This window comes from Salminus brasiliensis, chromosome 5, assembly GCF_030463535.1.
Source record: "Salminus brasiliensis chromosome 5, fSalBra1.hap2, whole genome shotgun sequence".
Classification (NCBI taxonomy): Eukaryota; Metazoa; Chordata; class Actinopteri; order Characiformes; family Bryconidae; genus Salminus; species Salminus brasiliensis.
Window position 1 is genome coordinate 19,169,440 of NC_132882.1, and position 19,378 is coordinate 19,188,817.

The following is a 19,378-nucleotide window of genomic DNA, read 5'->3' on the forward strand; positions in this document are numbered from 1 at the left end:
AACTGCTTAGGTGTAGTTCCTGTGTAATTTCCAAAGGGAGAAAGAAAAAGAATTATGGTTTAAACATACACTACATTGCTCTACGCTTGATTGCAAGAGACCGGTTGTAGTTTCAAAAGCTGTAGGGACACGTTTAGTATGAAGGATCTCATTTAGAAGGCTGTGCACTGTGCTGATTAGGAGTAGTTAAGCTTGGTTTATACAGTGTCACTGCTGCTTTTTTGTATAATTTACTACCATTTTGATTTTCATGTAAGCCATATTCAAAAAATATAAAATATGAACACTCATTTTAGATTTGTAAAAGAGTCAGCTTTCACTTTCCTATGACAGCTACCAAACTATTTCACTATTAAATTACTAAATGGCACATGCCTAAGGCAAAGTACCAGATTTGCATACAGCTGATGCTGCAGTACATATTTCTTGGCCCAGCACAATGTAATTTACAGCTTGCCTGTTTGTAAAGTAAACATTGTTGCTACAATGTGAATCGTGCACACATAGCAATTTTCATAGAAAAACATTACTAGTGGATTAGAGCACTCTGGGACAGCTGCATTTAAGCCTGAGGTCACCATACCCAATGGCAAGTGTCTGCTAGAGGGGTGTAAAGCCCCTAGCGTTTGGCTGGGGAGTAGTGGAACTGCATTCTTTGGAGTGACAGAGCACCATCCATTACTTTTGGGAGGAGTTGTAATGGTGATTGTGATCCAGATTTACTAATCCAATCAAATTGTCGTAGCAAATGTTTCAACATCCAGTGTAAAGTCTAAAAAGAAAGGCTAAGGCTCTTGCTGCAACAAAATGCAAGTAAACCAATTCAAACACTATTAATACCCTTGAGTTCTGATGAAAATGTTGGATTAAAAAGTTTTAAATAATTAAACTGGCCCGCAAAACAGACCTGTAGCTAATATGCCTTGCTTGTTATTTGCTGATAAAACATCTTACAGTTATATATGAAATCCTGATATTGGTTCTGTTGGGGTGGGGTGGGGTGGGGGGGGGGATGTAGCAGTGGTTGGTTACTTGTATTGTATATGAAATTAAATATGAAAAGTTGTTGATTGTATTAAAAACTACAAGAAACAAGTCAACTTTACTAAACATGTAAAACTATGCTCTCCGGTATTAGTTACAGAACATATGAATGTATACATTAAACACCACAATAAAGCACTGTATTTCTCAGTCTTTTATTATTAAAGAAGACTGAACAGAATTAATATCCATTGCATTTGTATGACGACCAGCTGCATAACTGAGAACACTTCTCCATTAAATCACAATCATCTAAAATAAAATAAAATAAACAAAACAAAACAAAACAAAACAACCACACACTTGTGCAGTGTGTATGATTTTCCAGTGAAGAAATTTGAGCATTTTTCATGACGGACAATTATACAAACAAAAACAAAAATACAAATACAAACAAGATCACAAAGGGAACATATTCACGATCAGTTTAACCACTGAAGATCCAGTAAAGTGCTTCATTTGTGAGACACTGCTTGATCAACCAATGAGTTCAAAATATTCACACATTTAAGCCATTTTAAGTAAAACCAAGTGTGGTATTGACAAAAGAAATAAGGCACTACAATGAACAAACTTAATGGCACTGTGGCACTGTTTGCAGTCTAGCTGACTAACGAGGCTGAAATATGTAGTGTCTAGTCGGTTACCAGTACTTGTCCTGCAACACTGTAAAGGCATGTTTACAGTGTTATTCTAATGTTCACATTAAATAAAACAAACACAAAGTGTGTTTCATGAAAACTGCAATTTCACTATAAATAGAATGACTGCAGTCATACAGTTATTACTGTAGTTATTTGTAAAAGTATTTAACAAGTGACTGGCACGCTAAGAAACATCAACCATCAGAGGACGACAATACAATACCATACAAATAAAAATATTAAAAGATGCAATGTGCATCAACAAGCATGGTTGATACAGAAGATATGTAAATACAACTTGACTTTCTTGTCATACATTATCATCACATTGACTATGTGATGTAACATTCAGGTACAGGTTCACCACCAACACTCCTGGTTTAAAACAAAAACCAGAATGAACAAAAGAACAAACAGTAAAGAGAGCAATCGCACGTCTGCTAGAATTAAGTTCCATAAAATAGTTAGACCTGAGATCATTTTGATGGTTAAACATCTCTTTGCATACTTCCTCACCTGAAGAAAAATCAGAATGAAGCTCCTCTGGACTTGAGCTTAAGAATTTCTGCTGCAAGTTGTTGGGCATCTTTCAGCTTTGGAAACATGTCCATGACTTTGTTTACATGATATGGGTTAAAGATTGCATACAGTTTCTTCCTGACTTCTTCTCGCTCTGCCTCAAAGGAAACTGCTTGTGGGCTGACCGCCTGGTTGCTTCTGTACATCTCGGCAGGTCCATGATGGCCAGCAGTGTGGAGAGAATCTGGTAAGCTATAAACTGTCCGGGACTGTGGAAGCCAGCGTGGATCCGACCAACCCTTATGGGATGGGTGGCTGAGGTGTAGCCCATCTGGCTGGATGTAGGTAGGCAGGCTGTAGTGCTGGATGGGGCCGGGCCTTACACAAGGTGTTGCACTAGAGTCAAAGTAGTTAGATTGACGTTGGGTAAAAGGACAGAAATTGTGGGGAGCTTCTTGTCCAGCAGGATCAGAAGCGCAACCGCAGGCATGAGAAGCCTCCTGCCACTCAAAAGAAAGTCTGTCGTGACTGGAGCTGCCCCTTTCTCTAAAGCTTCGCGATGTCTCGGACAGCTGGCTCTCATAGGAGCCGAGGCCAGAGTCTGAACTAACGACAGAAGAAGGATTTGCAAGGCACTGCAGGGTTTGCCAATCCAGGGGGGTGTGGCTAGCTGTGTTAAAGGCATGGTTCTTGCTGGAGCGAAGGTCATCCAGATACGGCAGCATGCCATCACTGAGCTGGCCTCTCTGCGGAGAGCCTTTGGGGTCCAGGGTCAGCTTGTTTTTTAGCTCTTGCTCCAGGGAGGGAAAATAGGAGCCAAAGCCAGACTCGCAGTGGTATGGACCTCTGAGAGAAGCCCCGACCCCTCGTCCATCTTCTGGACAATAGTATACGGAGCTGGATAGTCGAGCGTTGTCCCTCAGTTCGTCTGCCAGAGAACGATGGGACTGATTAGTGCGCTCAGGGTGGTGGAACTTGCATTTGAATCCGTATGTGCATTTTTTTCCTAAAGAGAAAAACATGTTCAGTTGAGTCATGACAATGACTACTACTATTACTACTAATAATCAGATTTTATTTTTAGACAGACTAAATATGAACAATATGAACTTCAGTTTTCAGTGGTTCTCTAAATAGTCCTCAGGGAGTCCCAGATGTTTTATATTTTTATGTTTTGTAAGTTGGGTCAGAGCAAAAATTTGGACTGTGTGAGTGTCCCCAAGGACCAGTAGTTATTAATGCCCACTGTATTAATAAGTGGCTTAAGTTAAGTATTTTTAAGCTAACAGCACAAATAGGCCAACAATATCAAGCAGTGTTACTGCCTATGGGCTTCACACTAAAGCAGAAAGAACTGGAGATCTGTACAACTGAAAAACAAGTGCATACCATAAGGACAGAGCTGGCGTTTGGGGTCTGGTAACAGAGGCTTCTTCCTCAGGAAATTATCCAAGTTTGGGCCATGGCGACCGAGTGGGTCATCCGGCGGCATGAACCTGTAGGAAAGTAAACATTATTTTTTATCCTGATATGAAATTTGGTTTGAATAAAAATAAACCAAATCCAACAGCTATGTAATAGTAATATTGTAAATATTTTAAAACAGATACATGATACAATAACAAATAATATGAAAATCAGGACAATGGCTGTATGAAGAAGCTGTGACACATACTTGTCATTGACAAAGGAGTACATGAGCAGCCGCTCCTCAATGCAGCGCTTCCATTCAGACCGTTCACTCTGAAGATCTCGATATGTGTCATTGGACACAATGATGCCGTCCATTTCATGAGCGAGTCGGACAATAAAGCGATCGTCATAACAGACCACTCGTTTGCCTCCTACACGCCGCGAGGGCGTGAATACGACAATCTTCTTCCTTTCCAGCTCCCCCAGAATGTGCTGATCTGAAATCAAACACCCACATACGGTCAGCCATGCTAAATAATGACAATTCACTGCTTTCACATTAGGGGGTAACATATTGCAGTGTCTCCTTGTGTTTGTCTGTGGGCACGCTGGCTGAATGCAGCATGGATTTGAATATAATAATAGGAACCAAGAAGAAAATAACACAGTAGACATGAATTTAAAGTTGTTTCATGTATAAACTCCAAAAGAGACTTATGCAATGCTTTATGCAATAGCCAGCAGCATACAGTACAAATATGATAAACAAACAAACAAACAAAAAAAAACCTGTGACAGCCAGGATGTATGACAAGCTGCATTATGAAATATAAAAAGCTTTTTTAAGTAATGGTTCATTTGCCATGCTGTGGCCCAGTGTTATAGTCTATAGTTTAAAGGCAGCATTTGTAATTTTTATTGCTTATTAATTTGAAAGACCCATAAAGCACTTTAACTCAAAACCACACACCATGACACCTGGCAAATGTTGAGTGGTTTAGTCAGAGCTGCTCAAGTAAAAGGCCATTCAAGTGAACTCAAATTAGAATAATGCATATATAACTCAGCTGTACTCCATGAATTAAACACTGGTTCTATTACCTTGCTGCTTAATATTTATATAATTATTATCATATGCAACATTTTGCTTTTTTTTTTTTTTTTTTACTGACCTTTGCCCTATAATGTCAATCATTTGGTCTGGTACATTATAACCATACTGAAAGATGTAACATAACCTGAACAAACATAACCCTGAAAAAGCACAGGGTTTCCATGTCTGTTAATTACATGACAGATTTGTTTCATTTTATTTGCCAGTAGCTGTTTTAACTAGCATCCCAGTCTAACCAGTTCCTTCTTTCTTCAAACATGACAAAAAAATAAGATAGAATAAATGTTCCTATTCTGTTTACTCAAGACAGGACTTGTCATCTGAAATCTGACAAACAATTAGTTTAAAAAGAATGCAAACACCTTTAAGGTGCTCTGTGTGGTACATTCTCTACAACAAGGAAACAGATTCACCTAATTCTTGCCTGGAAGCCATTAAAGATTCACGTTGAAACCGGTTGAGAGTGACAGAGAGGGAGAAAAAAAAAAAAAAAAAAAAAACACTCTTGAACTTCCTGGTGGGGAATTCCCACAGTGGCCTTAAATTAAGTTTATTCTTCCTGGAAAAATTTTGGAAAGCAAATGAATGAATGTGTGAACCTGGACATATGAGACCCAAGTGACTTCTGGGGTCAGAGATTTACATAAATGCAAAAAGAAATATCTATAATGTCCAACACTGTATAAGTATTTATAGTTATTGCAATATTGCTGGAGACAAACCACAATCATTATATATATCACACACACACCTTTCCCATGCCCTTGCCACAAAATGCTGCAGAAGTTTAAATAGATCTTTTTTTTGGCCACAATGAGCAAATGAGGTATGTTTTGAGAAAAAAAAACAAACGGATGCAGAAATAAAACAGGGCTATGGCTGGTTCTTCATCATCATTAGGAAAGGCCAGGTTATGCAAATTTTAAAGCTTTAGATATACCGTTTGCTCAGTCCATAATGACAGTAAAAATCGAAGGCTGGAGGTCAAGTTGAGGTCTCAAAGACTAATAGAAAACTTTCTGAGCGAACTATTCATAAGACAATCAGAACCTTAAAGACCTTAAGGAAGAGATTTAGCAGACTCTGGAGTGGAGGTGCACTGTCCTACTGTGCAGCGACACATGCGCTAATAAGACCTTCATGGTAGAGACATCAGAAGTATACCTTTCCTGTATCACCACAAAATACATCAGAGGTTTTTAAAGGAATATCCAATTGAGCCTGATGCGTTTTGGAAGCACGTGCTGTGTGTTGACGAGGATAAAATAGACAGCAAGCTTCAGGTATTTTTCACATTATAAAATGTGAAAACACTGATGCTCCTATTATGCTTGCATTTGGTGTATTATACACCAATTGGCCATAACATTAATGCCCAATATTGAGCAGGTCTCAATATTGGCTACCATTACAGATCTGAACATTTAATGCATGGACTCCACAAGACCTCTGAAGGCATCTTGTGGTATCTGGCACTGGTAAGGTGGCAATGTGGGGCCACCATGAACTGCATCAATGAACTTTAGATGCCATGACCATGTAGCCAGTTTACTGGGTGTTCATTATTGGGCCACTGTATTATTAGGTACTGACCACTGTACACTAGAAATACTCTAGTAGAAAAATGTCCAAATGGCAGGTTTGCTACAGCACGGGAAACACAAACTACATAGGACACTGCCATTATGGGAAGGTTCAGAGGTGAAGAGCTTAGCAGTTCCCAACCTGTTTTGTGCTGGGCAGTGGAATGCAACTAAAGTCCTTGGACCTATGCTTTGTGGAGTTTGGTTTTCCTGCTCTATAACACACCCAACTTGCCTTAAGAAGGGCAAATGATGTGGTAGGTGTGCTACAGCAGGAAACACATACAGCAATCACTGCAACTAACATCTTCAACAATGCCAGCAATTTCATTTTAAGTGAGGTGACCCTCCAAGAGCCCAGAGCAGAACACAGAAAGGCTGTGAACTCCTGACCAACCACACTACCACAACACACTACTATAACGATTCACACGGCACAAACTAGGGAAACTGTCACCAGAGGCAGCAAAATTTTACCTTTCATGACATGCTGCTGCAGGAGACTACAACAAGAACATAGAAGGAACAGCCATCAGACCAGCTCCTGGACTATCATTCAATGCACTACAAAACTACAAGTGATACAAAATCCTTCTCCAGCACTTTGTGGACACTGACACCACAAACAGCTTCATAAAGACATGTGTGCAGCTGAACAAAGACACACACGACCGGCTCACAACAGGATTGAAAGGATTAACAGGGAACTACAGTCATGGTGAAGAGAGGTACTATAATCAGGTACGAGTGGCAATTACACAGTCAGATGTCATGGTGAAGAAAGCATCTGAAGGAATGAGATGATGTAAAACTCTCACTTTGTGGTGTAAGGCTTGCTGGGTCCCCCTCTGAGTAATTGTGGACAGAACCGATCGTAAGAACTTACACACATTTTTCTCTAAAAACACCCAGGAACACTATTAATAAAATTTGCCATAACCACAAAAATATGTAAAAATAGGTTTGTACCATTTTATTATATTAAATATTTAAATATAACACATTTGAATTTTGTTTAGTAATAATAATAAATATAATTATAATATTGTTACTAAAGTGCTATGTGGTAATTCCACAATATAGTTTGTAGAAATGTTTAGTGAGGGACATATCTTATTAGTTGGGGTTGTGCTGAATATGGGGAATATGGGGATATAGAACACCGATTTCTGGAACAATGCAAACCACAGACCTATGCAAAGGTGAAAGTGTCTCAGTTTACGGTAGGTCTTAAAAGGTTAATCATTCATAAGGTAAACTTTTGGCTTAAGATCCAACACAGTATAGTTACATAATATAATGGTTTAGTTTTCTTACTGACCCATGACCCATGACTACATATGATATGAGGAAAGAGAAGATAAAGCTAAATGACCATTTTAATCCATTACTCAACTGTTGGCAATTTTTAAATAAAGACACAGAAACAACTGATTACAGAATATACATTTCTGTACATTAACACAAAGCACTGAATCATGCCCATAGACAATGTTGACAATAGTTCAATACATCTAATGTCTTGTTTTTGTCCCTTGTCCCTTATCAAGCCTTAGGCAAATTCAGCAAAGCAATCTGCACACGACAAAAACACAAAATCTGAGACACACAATCTGATATGTGTTTTTCCACTGCAGCCCGAAAAGGTTTTGATGTTCACACACATGGTTCTCGGATGACTCATTTTTCTGAGCAAGACAGAGGAGTGTCTTTACCTGAAATGGGGACATCAGGCCTGGGCTGCTCTTTTCGCCATGAGGGCACAAATACTGTGATTTTCCTGTGTCCTCTCTCAAGGAAGTAGTTGACTGCCAGCTCAATTCCTCGGCACGAAAAGACTTCCTTGTTCCCATGACTTGATATATATGTGTGAGAAAGAAAAAGAGAGAGATAGAGAAAGAGAGAGAGAGAGATAGAGAGAGAGAGAGAGAGAGAATGCAGTCAAGGGGAATATTTGCATGAAGCTAATTTCAGGATACTGCCAAGCACCTGTCCCTTTAGTTGTCTGGCAGCACTTTTCTGGAAAGCATGCTAAAACATGACATGATTTGCATAGTTCCTAAATGCCACACAACGTGGAATGTGTAACAAACACACACAGCCCAGTGCACAAAGAATTGGATGGAGGTTCCTGTGAAACAAAACTACGTACAGGTGTCTACGTACACAAGATTACCATGGTAATGCACTATTGAGAGTGAACCATCAACATGATTTCACTTATGTCAAAAAACTATTTACACATAAAATAGTGCAGCTTATACTTAACAAATAAGGACACTGATTTGCTTAAAAATTGGTTGTTATAGGTTCAATCCATTTTTAAAACTTCTTATTCTCAAAAGAGTACACTGATTACTAAGAAAAATGTTACTGCATTGAGATTTTGTGAAATCATGCTGGCACAATAGTGTGCTGAATGTGTCATGGCTTGACCTGCTACATAAAACAGAAAGCGCTGCCCAAAAATAGACTATGTCTAGATCATTTCCGCATTGAAGATATTTCAAAAGCAGGCTTTCATACATAAGGAGTGGTGCCCTGATGAAAACCGGAGTGACAGAAGAAAAACAATGGGTTCGGGTCAAAGGGTGAGGCTACGTGTGAAGAGTAATTATGTATGGAAGCTGTACAATGCTGACATGTATGCAAAGAGGTGAGAGAGTATCACAGCACACAGCAAAAGGCAGGAGGAGGAAGAATGTTGTGATTTCTTTTTGAGTCATAGTAAGAGCTATACTCCTTAAAATGGGTATTAATAGGGCTTGTACTATGACCTTATGATGATTCAATGATTGAATAGAGTTAGTCATGAAATGATTCAATGCATGATGAAATCTCAGATTGCAATATAACTTATAATTTGGAATTGTTGCTACAATACACTGAATACACTGATGTTACTGGAACTAAAACAAGCCTGATAAGTCAGTGTTTATTAAACATTCTTGTTATTATTTTTTATTTTATTCCAAATGTAACACTGATGTAGTTGAATCATGACATTTGAGCGGATGAATGATACACCATCATCAATGTGGATTAAATTGACCACATTAAATCTATTATATTACTACTGTAAACTGTGGTGTCCTCACCTCATGGCCACATTGCTGCCATCGATCACAATGGGCTTCAGGTCACTGTCTGGCTCAGCCACATCCTCCTGTGCTGTGTGCCGAGAGCCCCAATGGTTCTCTTTGTTCCTGGTGGATCCCCCTCCCTGGTGAGCCACGCTAGAGCCTGCCTCATCACTCTCCTGACTCGCTGTGGGTGAGGCCCTGGCTCCGGCACGGACCAGCTCTCCCAGCACTGTGTTTGTGTCTGTTCCCAATCCCAGCTTCTGTAGAGCTGCCTGCACCTCCTGCGGAGAGTAGCCCAGTTTGCGGAAGAAGTCCACTCTTAACTGGAGCTCTGAGGTGCAGTGTTGCATTGTGTAGCGCGGTGTGGCTTTAGTCGGAGTGATGCATCTTTGTTCTCTTTAGGGACTGACTGTTCTCATTTGTTCCTGGAGACAAGGAAAACCACAAGTTATATAATAATAATAATAATAATAATAATGAGAAGAAGAAGAAGAATATAATGACAAATGGAAGCAAATTAACATATCATCAATAATCTTTCCAAAATGTAAAGCAACTGTCATTCTGATATTCTGACACGTTCTCCATGGTCTCGTTTACAGAACACCACACATTGGGAATATCATCCCAACCAACATGGGACGTCTTAACACTAGCAACCGCCAGATGCTCATAGGTGGTCCTGGCAACTTTATCAATGTCCACTGCATGTTGTAAAAAAGATGTCAGTTATTACATTCAAAGGATATTGGTCAGATAATGGTCAGATAATGGTCAGAAATGTTAAAAAGCAGCATCATATATCACAAAGCAGGATTTTAGCTACAAATTGGAGACAACATTCTACAAAGAAAATATTACAGAATGATTAGAAGGACAAAACGATTCATCCTGTAAACGTTTACTATAATCGTTCTCTTAACATTGGGCTCTTCTAAACCAAATACGAGGACCCTACAAAGCGTCCTTACCACAGGTCATTCTGAGGACGTTCTGAAGACATGTTAGGAGTTTTGTTAGCTGTCCTTTAAAGTGTGTATTCCTTAAAGGTAATGCAGAGAAGTATGACCACTCCTTAAAATAATGCCAAAGCAACAAACCGAGGTCTCCACGTGAACCTACAGTCAGTAAACGTTCAGATTCACCGCCCTGCGCTTTTTGCCACAAATGACAGTAGGCCGTGGCTCAGGGGTTGGTGTTGCCTACGAGGCTCGGTTAACGTTGGACTTCAAGTTAGGAATATGTACAAAAATAAAAATAAAAATAATAATTATACAGCCTTAAGCTTCCCTCTAAGGTGTGAAGTAAAGTTAATGGGCGCCTTAAGCGTGTAGAGCTGAAGCGAGGTGTGGAATAAAGCCTACCTTGGCGCGGAGTTGATGAATCCACCATTTCCAGTGCGCTTCTAGACAGGTAGGTGTATAAACTGAGTAATCGCAGAGTTAAACCAGGTCTTAAGAGGAAGCCAAGGGCAGGATCCACGTCTCTCACGACTCTGACTTTCCGGCAGCCTTGCTTATTCAGTCATCCGCTTCCTGGTTAAGGCATGTTTCACGCAAGAGGCTGGGATTTACCTGTGTTACCTGACACCTGAGGGTGGAGAAATACACGCTAAATATAGCACACGCAGAGAGCTTTTCCTCCGGATTGTCGGGATAATCACGCAGTAGTCTTGATAAAAAAAGAAGATGAAAAGTTTATGTAAATCAGAGACACAGAACTGCCCCATGAATCATACGGGTAAAAGGCAGGTATTGGGTAAGAAAAGCTTGAGAAGATTTCTCTCACATAACTCCACAAGGTGTCACTGTATCCAAATATCCCAAAGTGAGGGTTGGTTTTCTTATTACGCAAATGCTGTTAGATTATTTATTTATTTATTTATTTATTTATTTCACCAGAAATGTTTAGTGTCTTTGAGCTTTTTCAGAAGTTCGCGTCATATACAGATACTTAGATATGATATTCAAAAAATGTTTTCGAGAGTGAAAAAATAAAAAAAATACAAACTCTTCAGTCATTTTTTATTTATTTATTATAAACATTTAATTTATTATAAACAGTCCTGTCCACTGAAGCATATTAAAACATTATAATCAACACAAAGAAACATAAACACAGTTAAAAAAAAAAAAAAAAAAAAAAAAAAAAAGAATATGTTGTTGGTCAGTCAAGTTACTGATATGTTGGTTAGAAAAGTACAGAAGAAGAAGCCCATGCACATATGGCAGACCGTGGTGTTGCCTACAAGGCTCGGTTAACGTTGGACTTCAAGCAAGGAATATGTACAAGAAGAAAAATAATAGTGATACAGCCTTAAGCTTCCCTCTAAGGTGTGAAGTAAAGTTAATGGGCGCCTTAAGCGTGTAGAGCTGAAGCCACGTGTGGAATAAAGCCTACCTTGGCGCGGAGTTGATGAATCCACCATTTCCAGTGCGCTTCTAGACAGGTAGGTGTATAAACTGTGTTAAACCAGGTCTTTAGAGGAAGCCAAGGGCAGGATCCACGTCCTACAGTTATACGATATAATATTCAAACATGTTTTAGAGAGTGAAAAACTCTTCCTGCCTCCATTAAAAAGTGTCATTTGGTTTGGTTATGAACACAAAGCACTACTACAAACTACTACGGGTACAAACTGCAGTGAAACACTTTAAAACCATTACAGTTATTACAAATAAACATAAACACAGTAAAAAAAGATGAAGAATATGTTGTTGGTCAGTCAAGTTACTGTTATGTTAGTTAGAAGAATATAGAAGAAGAAATCCATTCAGTTCCTCCAACAGCTCAACTGATAAAAGACTTTAATAAACTAGGTATGGGATGGAAATTGTAAATACTGGACTTGAGGATATGTTTTGAAATGATTAAAATAACACACACACACACACACTCATCAAATCCCAATGTATTGTTTATTTATTCAAACAATCATTTATTTACTTATAAATAACGCACTGCTCAGATAAGTGTTACACATCCTTTTCTTAGATGCCTGACACTTAATTTTTTAAACCTCTTGCTACATTCCTCTGTCTCTGTTCGTGAGCACAGTTTTCAGCACTGTGGTGCGGCCTATGGGAAATCTAGGCACTGAGACAGCAGTTGCATCACAGCTCACGGGCATTTATTACAATTATGTTCATGCTTTACTGACTAAAATCATGTTTTGTTCCCTCTAAATATTCCATAACTCCATTGCAAAGTGCACCAGAATAAACAGAGATAGAGCAAATGCTTTTTAACTGGTGTTGTGGAAAACGTACAATTTCAGTCACCCTGTAATAAAAAGGGAAGTGATAGTAATGGACTCTGACTATGAGAAGTGTTGCATGTCATTTTTCTTAGATGCTAAGACTATATCAAGCCCATTCTTTAAAACAATATTGAACTGTAAGACCCTCCTTGAAATGGTAGGTTTTGCAGTCTAAACACAGCCAGCCTGTTCAGTTCTGAAACTGCTCCTGCTGGTGAGGCTGATCAATTTGTCCATTTTAAGCCATTGAGTTGAGTAGGTTTGTGTTGGTGTCACTGTGTGTTTAGTAATTGGTGTAGTTGTGTGGCTGTTCTGCAGAGGTGAACAGGCTGCGTGTGAGGTTGCTAATGTGCCCTGCTCTCCGGGTCCCAGGTTAATGGCGTGTACTGAGTGAAGTTCCGGATGCTGGAGAAACTAATCAGTGGAGGTTGCCAGTCCACTGCCCCCTCTGAGGTCTAGTGTCGTTGGTCCCAGGTGTCTCCTGGACTGATATTGCTGCAGGGCAATGAGCTAAAGCAAACAGAGATGAGTTCCCTTACTGACCCCCCACCCCCCCACTCAGACCCCCTCCAGCTCCGCCATGTTCAGCTACCATGGTAACCCAACTGGAGGCCCTGAGAGGATTCTGGCAGGAGAATGGGACATGCAAAAACACCTTCTAGGTATAACTTCTCCATGACCTGTCCCACATATCTTGTAATGACAACTATTGCTTTAGACTCAGCCAGAGTGAAATTTCCCTTGTCAAAAGTACTAACTGTCTTTACCTTTGTCTAGAAATCTCTAAAGGAACTTCAGGCCGTATTTATCTAGGCTGTATTGAAACACGCACACACAATATGTCCAATTGTTTGCAGACCCGTCTTAATGATTGCATGAATGCAATCAGACACATTAAGTTACATACATTGCTGACATAATGACCCAAAAAATGTTTCTCCCAAAATGAATTTTATTATAATTTACCAAAAAAATGAAAGAATGAGAGCCCCTTAAATCCATCATAGGGGTGCCAGAGTGATTCATGATTTCCAGTTTAGCTAGAGGTTGATTTCAGAAGAGATCAGCTAGGACAGCTCCGTTCATTGTGCTACACCACAATACAAACAGGCGCTGACACTTAATTTTTCTTTGTTTTGTTTTTTTACCTTGCTACAATCCTCTGTCTCTGTTTGTGAGCACAATGTTCAGCACTGTGGTGTGGCCTATAGGAAATCTATGCCTTTCAGTTGAAACGAAAATATTTGTTCTCCAGCATTGAGACAGCAGTTGCATCACAGCTCACTGTCAATTGTGTTCATGCTTTACTGACTAAAATCATGTTTTGTTCCCTCTAAATATTCCATAACTCCATTGCAAAGTGCACCAGAATAAACGGAGATAGAGCAAATGCTTTTTAACTGGTGTTGTGGGAAAAGTACAATTTCAGTCACCCTGTAATAAAAGGGAAGTGATAGTAATGGACTCTGACAATGATGACACTACCTGTTGATTGCTAATATACTGCCATTGAATTTGGTCAGGTTTCCTATTAAAATTCAAACAGTTCTCTGCACTGTTTGTCTCCGATAAGGAGTGTTTAGCAAGAACCAATTTTAGAGTCTGGGCTACTGTGTTTGTGGAAGGAAAGTAAATGAATGGGACATTTAAAGTGTGACCGAGCAGTTAAGACAGGTTCTTTTGAAAAGCTTGCCAACAGTTTTTTAGATATTGGTTATGCGTTTAATGTTTTTAGATTCCCTATTTATTTCATTCTTGTACTGTATGCAGTGATTTGCTGCCACAATAGAGCACAAGCTCTGTCAGATATGGATGTAAAGAAAACGATGTCTAAACTGCCAGTCTGCTATGCTGACAATATGCTACCTGTGACTTACATACACTTCCATATAATTACTGAATAATACGATGTTTAAGAGGTTACTAGTCAGTTGCCTTGGCTTATAAAACATTGTTACATTGTTCAAAAAAAAAAAAAGTGTCCCTAAAGAGACATTTTTCTAATTGAGATGTGCGAATGTGAGAGCCTGCCCATAATGTCAGGATTCCATACCAGAGCATAGGTGAAATTCTCATGTCAGTCACATTATTAAGGTTATAGTTCTCTGTATTATTAAGAAATAATGTTATTTAATTGTTATACATTGTCAAACCCACTTACCATGTATAGCTATGTTTAGATTTTTACCTCTCTACACCATATTATTAGAGCTGCTGCTATTTACATTCATGCAACCGTTTCTTTGTTTATTAATGCTCTGAAGGTTATCTGGGGATAAAGTAAATGGTTTAATATGCAATTATTGGTGGGATGGCAGAGAAAACAAGAAAGAAAATTGAATATACCTCCTGGTCTCCTGACCTGGATAAAATCCAGAGCTCACACTTGCCCACACACTCAAAGAAGCCCCCCACACTACCCCTCTGCCCAAACTGAATGTGACAGGCAGCTTTGCAGTTGACATTTGGTGTGTTCTGGGCCAAGTGGCTGCCTTGCAGATGTTTCCTAAGCCTCAGCAGGTTTGTGGCACAGCATGAACACTGGCCAGAAAGGACTCTTGCTGGAGTTCTAATTAATCAAACCTACCCATGTGGGCTGGGGGTCATAGAGGACTACTTAGATTCTCGGCATGCCATCTAAGTATGGTGGCTACTGACACGCACACACACATATACACACACACGACGCATACATCCTCTCTCTATGACAACAGCCCATGCTTAGTCAACCAGGCACCGTGCCAAGGTGTTTATGACGGCTGATATCAGAGAAGTGGAGTAAAACTGTCTGAACGTCCCCCACACGGTGCTGTTTATCGCGGAATACAGTGGCTGCTCTGCCACTTCTTTTTGAGGCAGAGGCTGTATAGTGATTCATATTCTCTGTTTTTTAGAGATCATTGTGAGAGAGCCAAGACTCCTCTACTCTAGCAGCACTGAGCTCAGTTGTTTCACCCAGAGCTGGCACGCTCCTTCTTCTGGAAACAGTGATGAGAACAGCATGAGAAAAGACTAGTCTGGCACCTCACCTAGCCACTGAATATGCAAATCTTGCACGTAAGAGAAGCATATAGCACCTAAACAGGAGCTACGTGACATGTTCAGGCTTGAAAAGGAAGCTTTTAAAATTGCTGACATCTTCTCATTCAACTTCCAGCACTGTAATTCAGCAGGGTTTCTCAGGGAGAGTGATGGGACTACCAATGGCACCATTTTGTAGAAATTAGAGCGTTCAAGCAGAAAGAAAATATGCTAATATATGGTTACATCGTCAATGGTAAAATTACAAACTATGGATTGGGTAAGTGACTATAATTGCAGAATGGTATTCATGGCTAGTCTTAGGTTATGTAGAAGCAGTTTATATTCATGTGACTGGAGCAGATATTGCGCTTTATTGAGAAGTTCTTGAATATCTGCATTTTTTAATAGAATTTACGTAAGTGGCACCACTTTCAGCAATTCAAAGCCAGCCCCATTAGAAAGTTCAGAACAGATGAAATTATTGTACTGAACTGTGTGTGTATATTTGTGTGTCCTGCTCCCCCCTTTGCCAACCCCCCCCCCCCCCTTTGCCTATTCTGCCAGGACTCCACAGGAATGGTTTCTCAGCTCTGAGTGCCAGCCGTATACGTACAGTGACTGTGCTGCCAGATGCCGGTGGAGTGGTGGTGCTGACAGCCCTCAGGCCTGGCACCAACTGTATCTTCTTGCTATTAGACCTTGGGCTCTCCACTCCTCTACTTCCTGTCAGCATGAAGCAAGGCTGAAGCACCACTGTGTCCCACAGTAGAGAAAGAGATGAGAGCTTTGTGCTGCTAGTGAAACACCATAACATGAAAATCACTAGAATCACTTCTTGCACATATACTGGAAGTGTTGTGATGTAGGGTTGGTGAACGCAGCATCTAAACAATGCTTCCATTGTTACCAAACATGAATAGAAGATAATCTAAGCAACATGTTTGGACCAATAGGAATCATCCAAAATTGAATAGAATAAAATGATCTCTTCTATTAAACAGAGGCAGGATGCAGGATCACTGCAGTGTTATGACTCCACTTCAGTCACAAAGATACATTATATGCCTAAATGTTTGTGGACACACCTTCTAATAAATGCATTCAGCTACTCTAAATTGCACCCATTGCTGACACAGATGTGCAAATGCACACATACAGCTTGTCTAGTCCCTATATAGAAGTATTGTGAATAGAGTAGGACTGCAGACTCTGGAGCAGATAAACATGAACCTGGCATGAGGGGCTAGAGGGGTATAAAGCCCCCCATCTTTGAGCTGTGGAGCAGTGGAATTGTGTGCTTTGTAATGATGGTGCTTCATCCAGTACTTTTGGGATGAGCTGGGGAGTTGGGGATGAGGTGGAGTAGTGATTATCATCCAACACCCTGACTTCACTAAGTTGCTGAATGCCAACAAATCCTCACAGCAATGCTCCATAATTTAGTAAAAAAAACTAATTGTACTAATTGTGATAGGCCATGGAAGTGAAAACCAGCACAGCAAAACCAGTTTGTTCACTTTGAGTGGTGAGTGGCCATTGCTGAAAGTCTCTCTTTCCAAGTCTCAGATCACACATGCACTGGGACTTCCCCTGACACTAAACATGAAATTACAGTTATAGCTCCCCACAGAGGCAAGCGATGGTGTGTGCTGTCTGCTCTTGAAAGAAAGAGAGAGAAAGATAACCTTTTTGATTGATGACAGTTTTTAGAAATGACAATTCCTCTCGAGCACTACGAGGATAAAGAGAATAAAGGCCTGATAATTGATTCAGAGCACACCACACTATCTGGATTCTAGCTCTGTGTGGTTTCAGGTAAAATCGCATCATTATGTTTGGCTGTAAATCATTTATTGGTACTGAAGACCTCTCAGCTAATGAAAACGGTTCCAGCCGCCAGGGGAGTGCTGTCACTCCCCCTTTTCCTGGCAATTCTTTCGATTTATTGGGCCTTAAACTTCACTCCGGGGTGTGCTTTCCTCTCTCTTGATCTAAAGAGCCTCTACAGAAACAATGACTCTCGCTTATCGTCTTACTGCAAACATGCAGCCGTACATCTCTCGTCTGCCACCTACTATTTGTGATGTCTCAGTTCTCTCCCCATTTACTGCCAGTGGATGTCTTACAAATGGCAACCGTTTTTAGATGATCAAAGAACAGTCTGGCGTTCTTACTCTGTAAAGAGATATTTTCGTCTCCGTGGGAGAAAACATGGTTTGTCGCATCTCACTTTCCAGCAAAAGATCACTATTGAGGATGAACCATTTCATCATGAATTGAGGTAATTTTTTTTTTTTCCAGTTTATCGTCATCCTTTTTTTCAACCTGAATCAGTTCTATCTTTTTGCAATAGATATGGTTGTGTAATGGTGGTCGTTTTGTACAACTCTTGTTCTTTCTTTTTTTTTTTCTTCAGGACAAATGCAGGCTAGTGCACCGAGAATTTGCTGCCTTTTGGGAGGGAATGATTAACTGAATAAATAATAATAAATTGATGGAACAATGAATTGCGAATGGAGGGTGCAGGGGTGCATGTGGGTTTCACATGCATAAGCAGTCTTTATGTCCCATATGACAGCCCTGGATGTTTCAATTACAATTTACACGGAAGGGGCATTTCAGCACTGAGATTGATATGTCAGCCTAACAATGTCCAATTAAAAGGGAGAATGCTTCTATTATTGCTTTATTAGAATGGCAGCACCAGAAAACTGTGGAGAATACAAGCCCCTCCCTGGTTAAAGGTGGTAGTCCATCAGGCGTGAAATGAGTACAGCGCACATATAATTCATATTTCCCTGTGGTCTGAATAATTTTGTTTAGCAATTATACTGTGATATTTTTCCATCTCAAAAAGGTGAGAAAGCAATATTGGCATACGACCCTCTCTCAGTGCTCCATGTGACATAGCAAGGTGATATATTCTCCAACTGCAAATATAGCATTACAGTAAGGCAGAAAATATGTGCTGTACATATATGGAGAAAAGCACTACTTTTTTCTTCTGCTCTCTCTCTACAGTATTTTTTCTTACTTTCTTTTTTTAAATTTGGATTCCAAACTAGTGTTTGAATGGACGTGGGTGTCTGAGCAAGTATTATTGCATGGAACAACACATGCTTTTTTTAGGCTGGTGTGAAATTGAACTTTGCTATCACTGCTGCTTTGAAACTGAGTCTAAATGAAGAGTTATATAAAACATGGCCTGGGGGGGCTGTTGCCATGACCCAGTTAAATCCTTGTGGTAGGTGAGCACCCTCTACACCGACAGAGACTTCTCCAAACAGAGAGTAATGGTGGAATACATTAATACAAATGAAGGACTCTCTGACCCAACTGACAAATCAATGGAAATGAAAATGTGCAGTAACAAATAAAAAATGGGCATAGCTTCATTTAACCTATTCAGTAGCTGCAGCTGAGAGGCCTCGAGAGCTTAAGCATATGTCAAACATGCATACTGATTGAATAACCACCCACCAACTCTTCCTGCACTTTAGTTAGTGTGCACCTAATTACTCTGGGCGGAACAATATTGAAGAGTGCTAAGAGAGTCTCTCTCCCTCTCTCTATCTCTCTTTCTCTCTTTTGCTCTCTCTCTCTCGCGTTCTCTCCCTGCACTAAACAGTCTGAGCAGTGCTTTTAAAATATTGCATGTGTTTGCATTATACCTTCAGTCTCTCCATGCAGAATGA

General features: G+C 39.9%; 1 protein-coding gene across 1 annotated transcript; it reads right to left on the reverse strand.

Annotated features, from left to right (window-relative positions):
* Nucleotides 1–1,245: 1,245 nt before the first annotated feature.
* zc3h12aa (zinc finger CCCH-type containing 12Aa) lies at nt 1,246–10,924 on the reverse strand. The gene is made up of 6 exons (XM_072678817.1): nt 10,765–10,924; nt 9,416–9,825; nt 8,033–8,172; nt 3,883–4,117; nt 3,597–3,703; nt 1,246–3,213 (listed from the first exon to the last, which is right to left on the reverse strand). Exons 2-6 carry the CDS (start codon nt 9,748–9,750, stop codon nt 2,216–2,218), a joined length of 1,815 nt encoding a protein of 604 aa, XP_072534918.1. The 5' UTR covers nt 9,751–9,825; nt 10,765–10,924; the 3' UTR covers nt 1,246–2,215.
* Nucleotides 10,925–19,378: the final 8,454 nt, after the last annotated feature.

Excerpts from the sequence above, each read along its gene's own strand:
- zc3h12aa (XM_072678817.1), bottom strand. The coding sequence starts at position 9,750 with ATGCAACACTGCACCTCAGAGCTCCAGTTAAGAGTGGACTTCTTCCGC. Across the intron at positions 8,173-9,415 it reads GGCAGCAATGTGGCCATGAG|TCATGGGAACAAGGAAGTCT; the intron begins GTGAGGACACCA and ends ATATATATCAAG. Across the intron at positions 3,704-3,882 it reads TACTCCTTTGTCAATGACAA|GTTCATGCCGCCGGATGACC; the intron begins GTATGTGTCACA and ends ACTTTCCTACAG.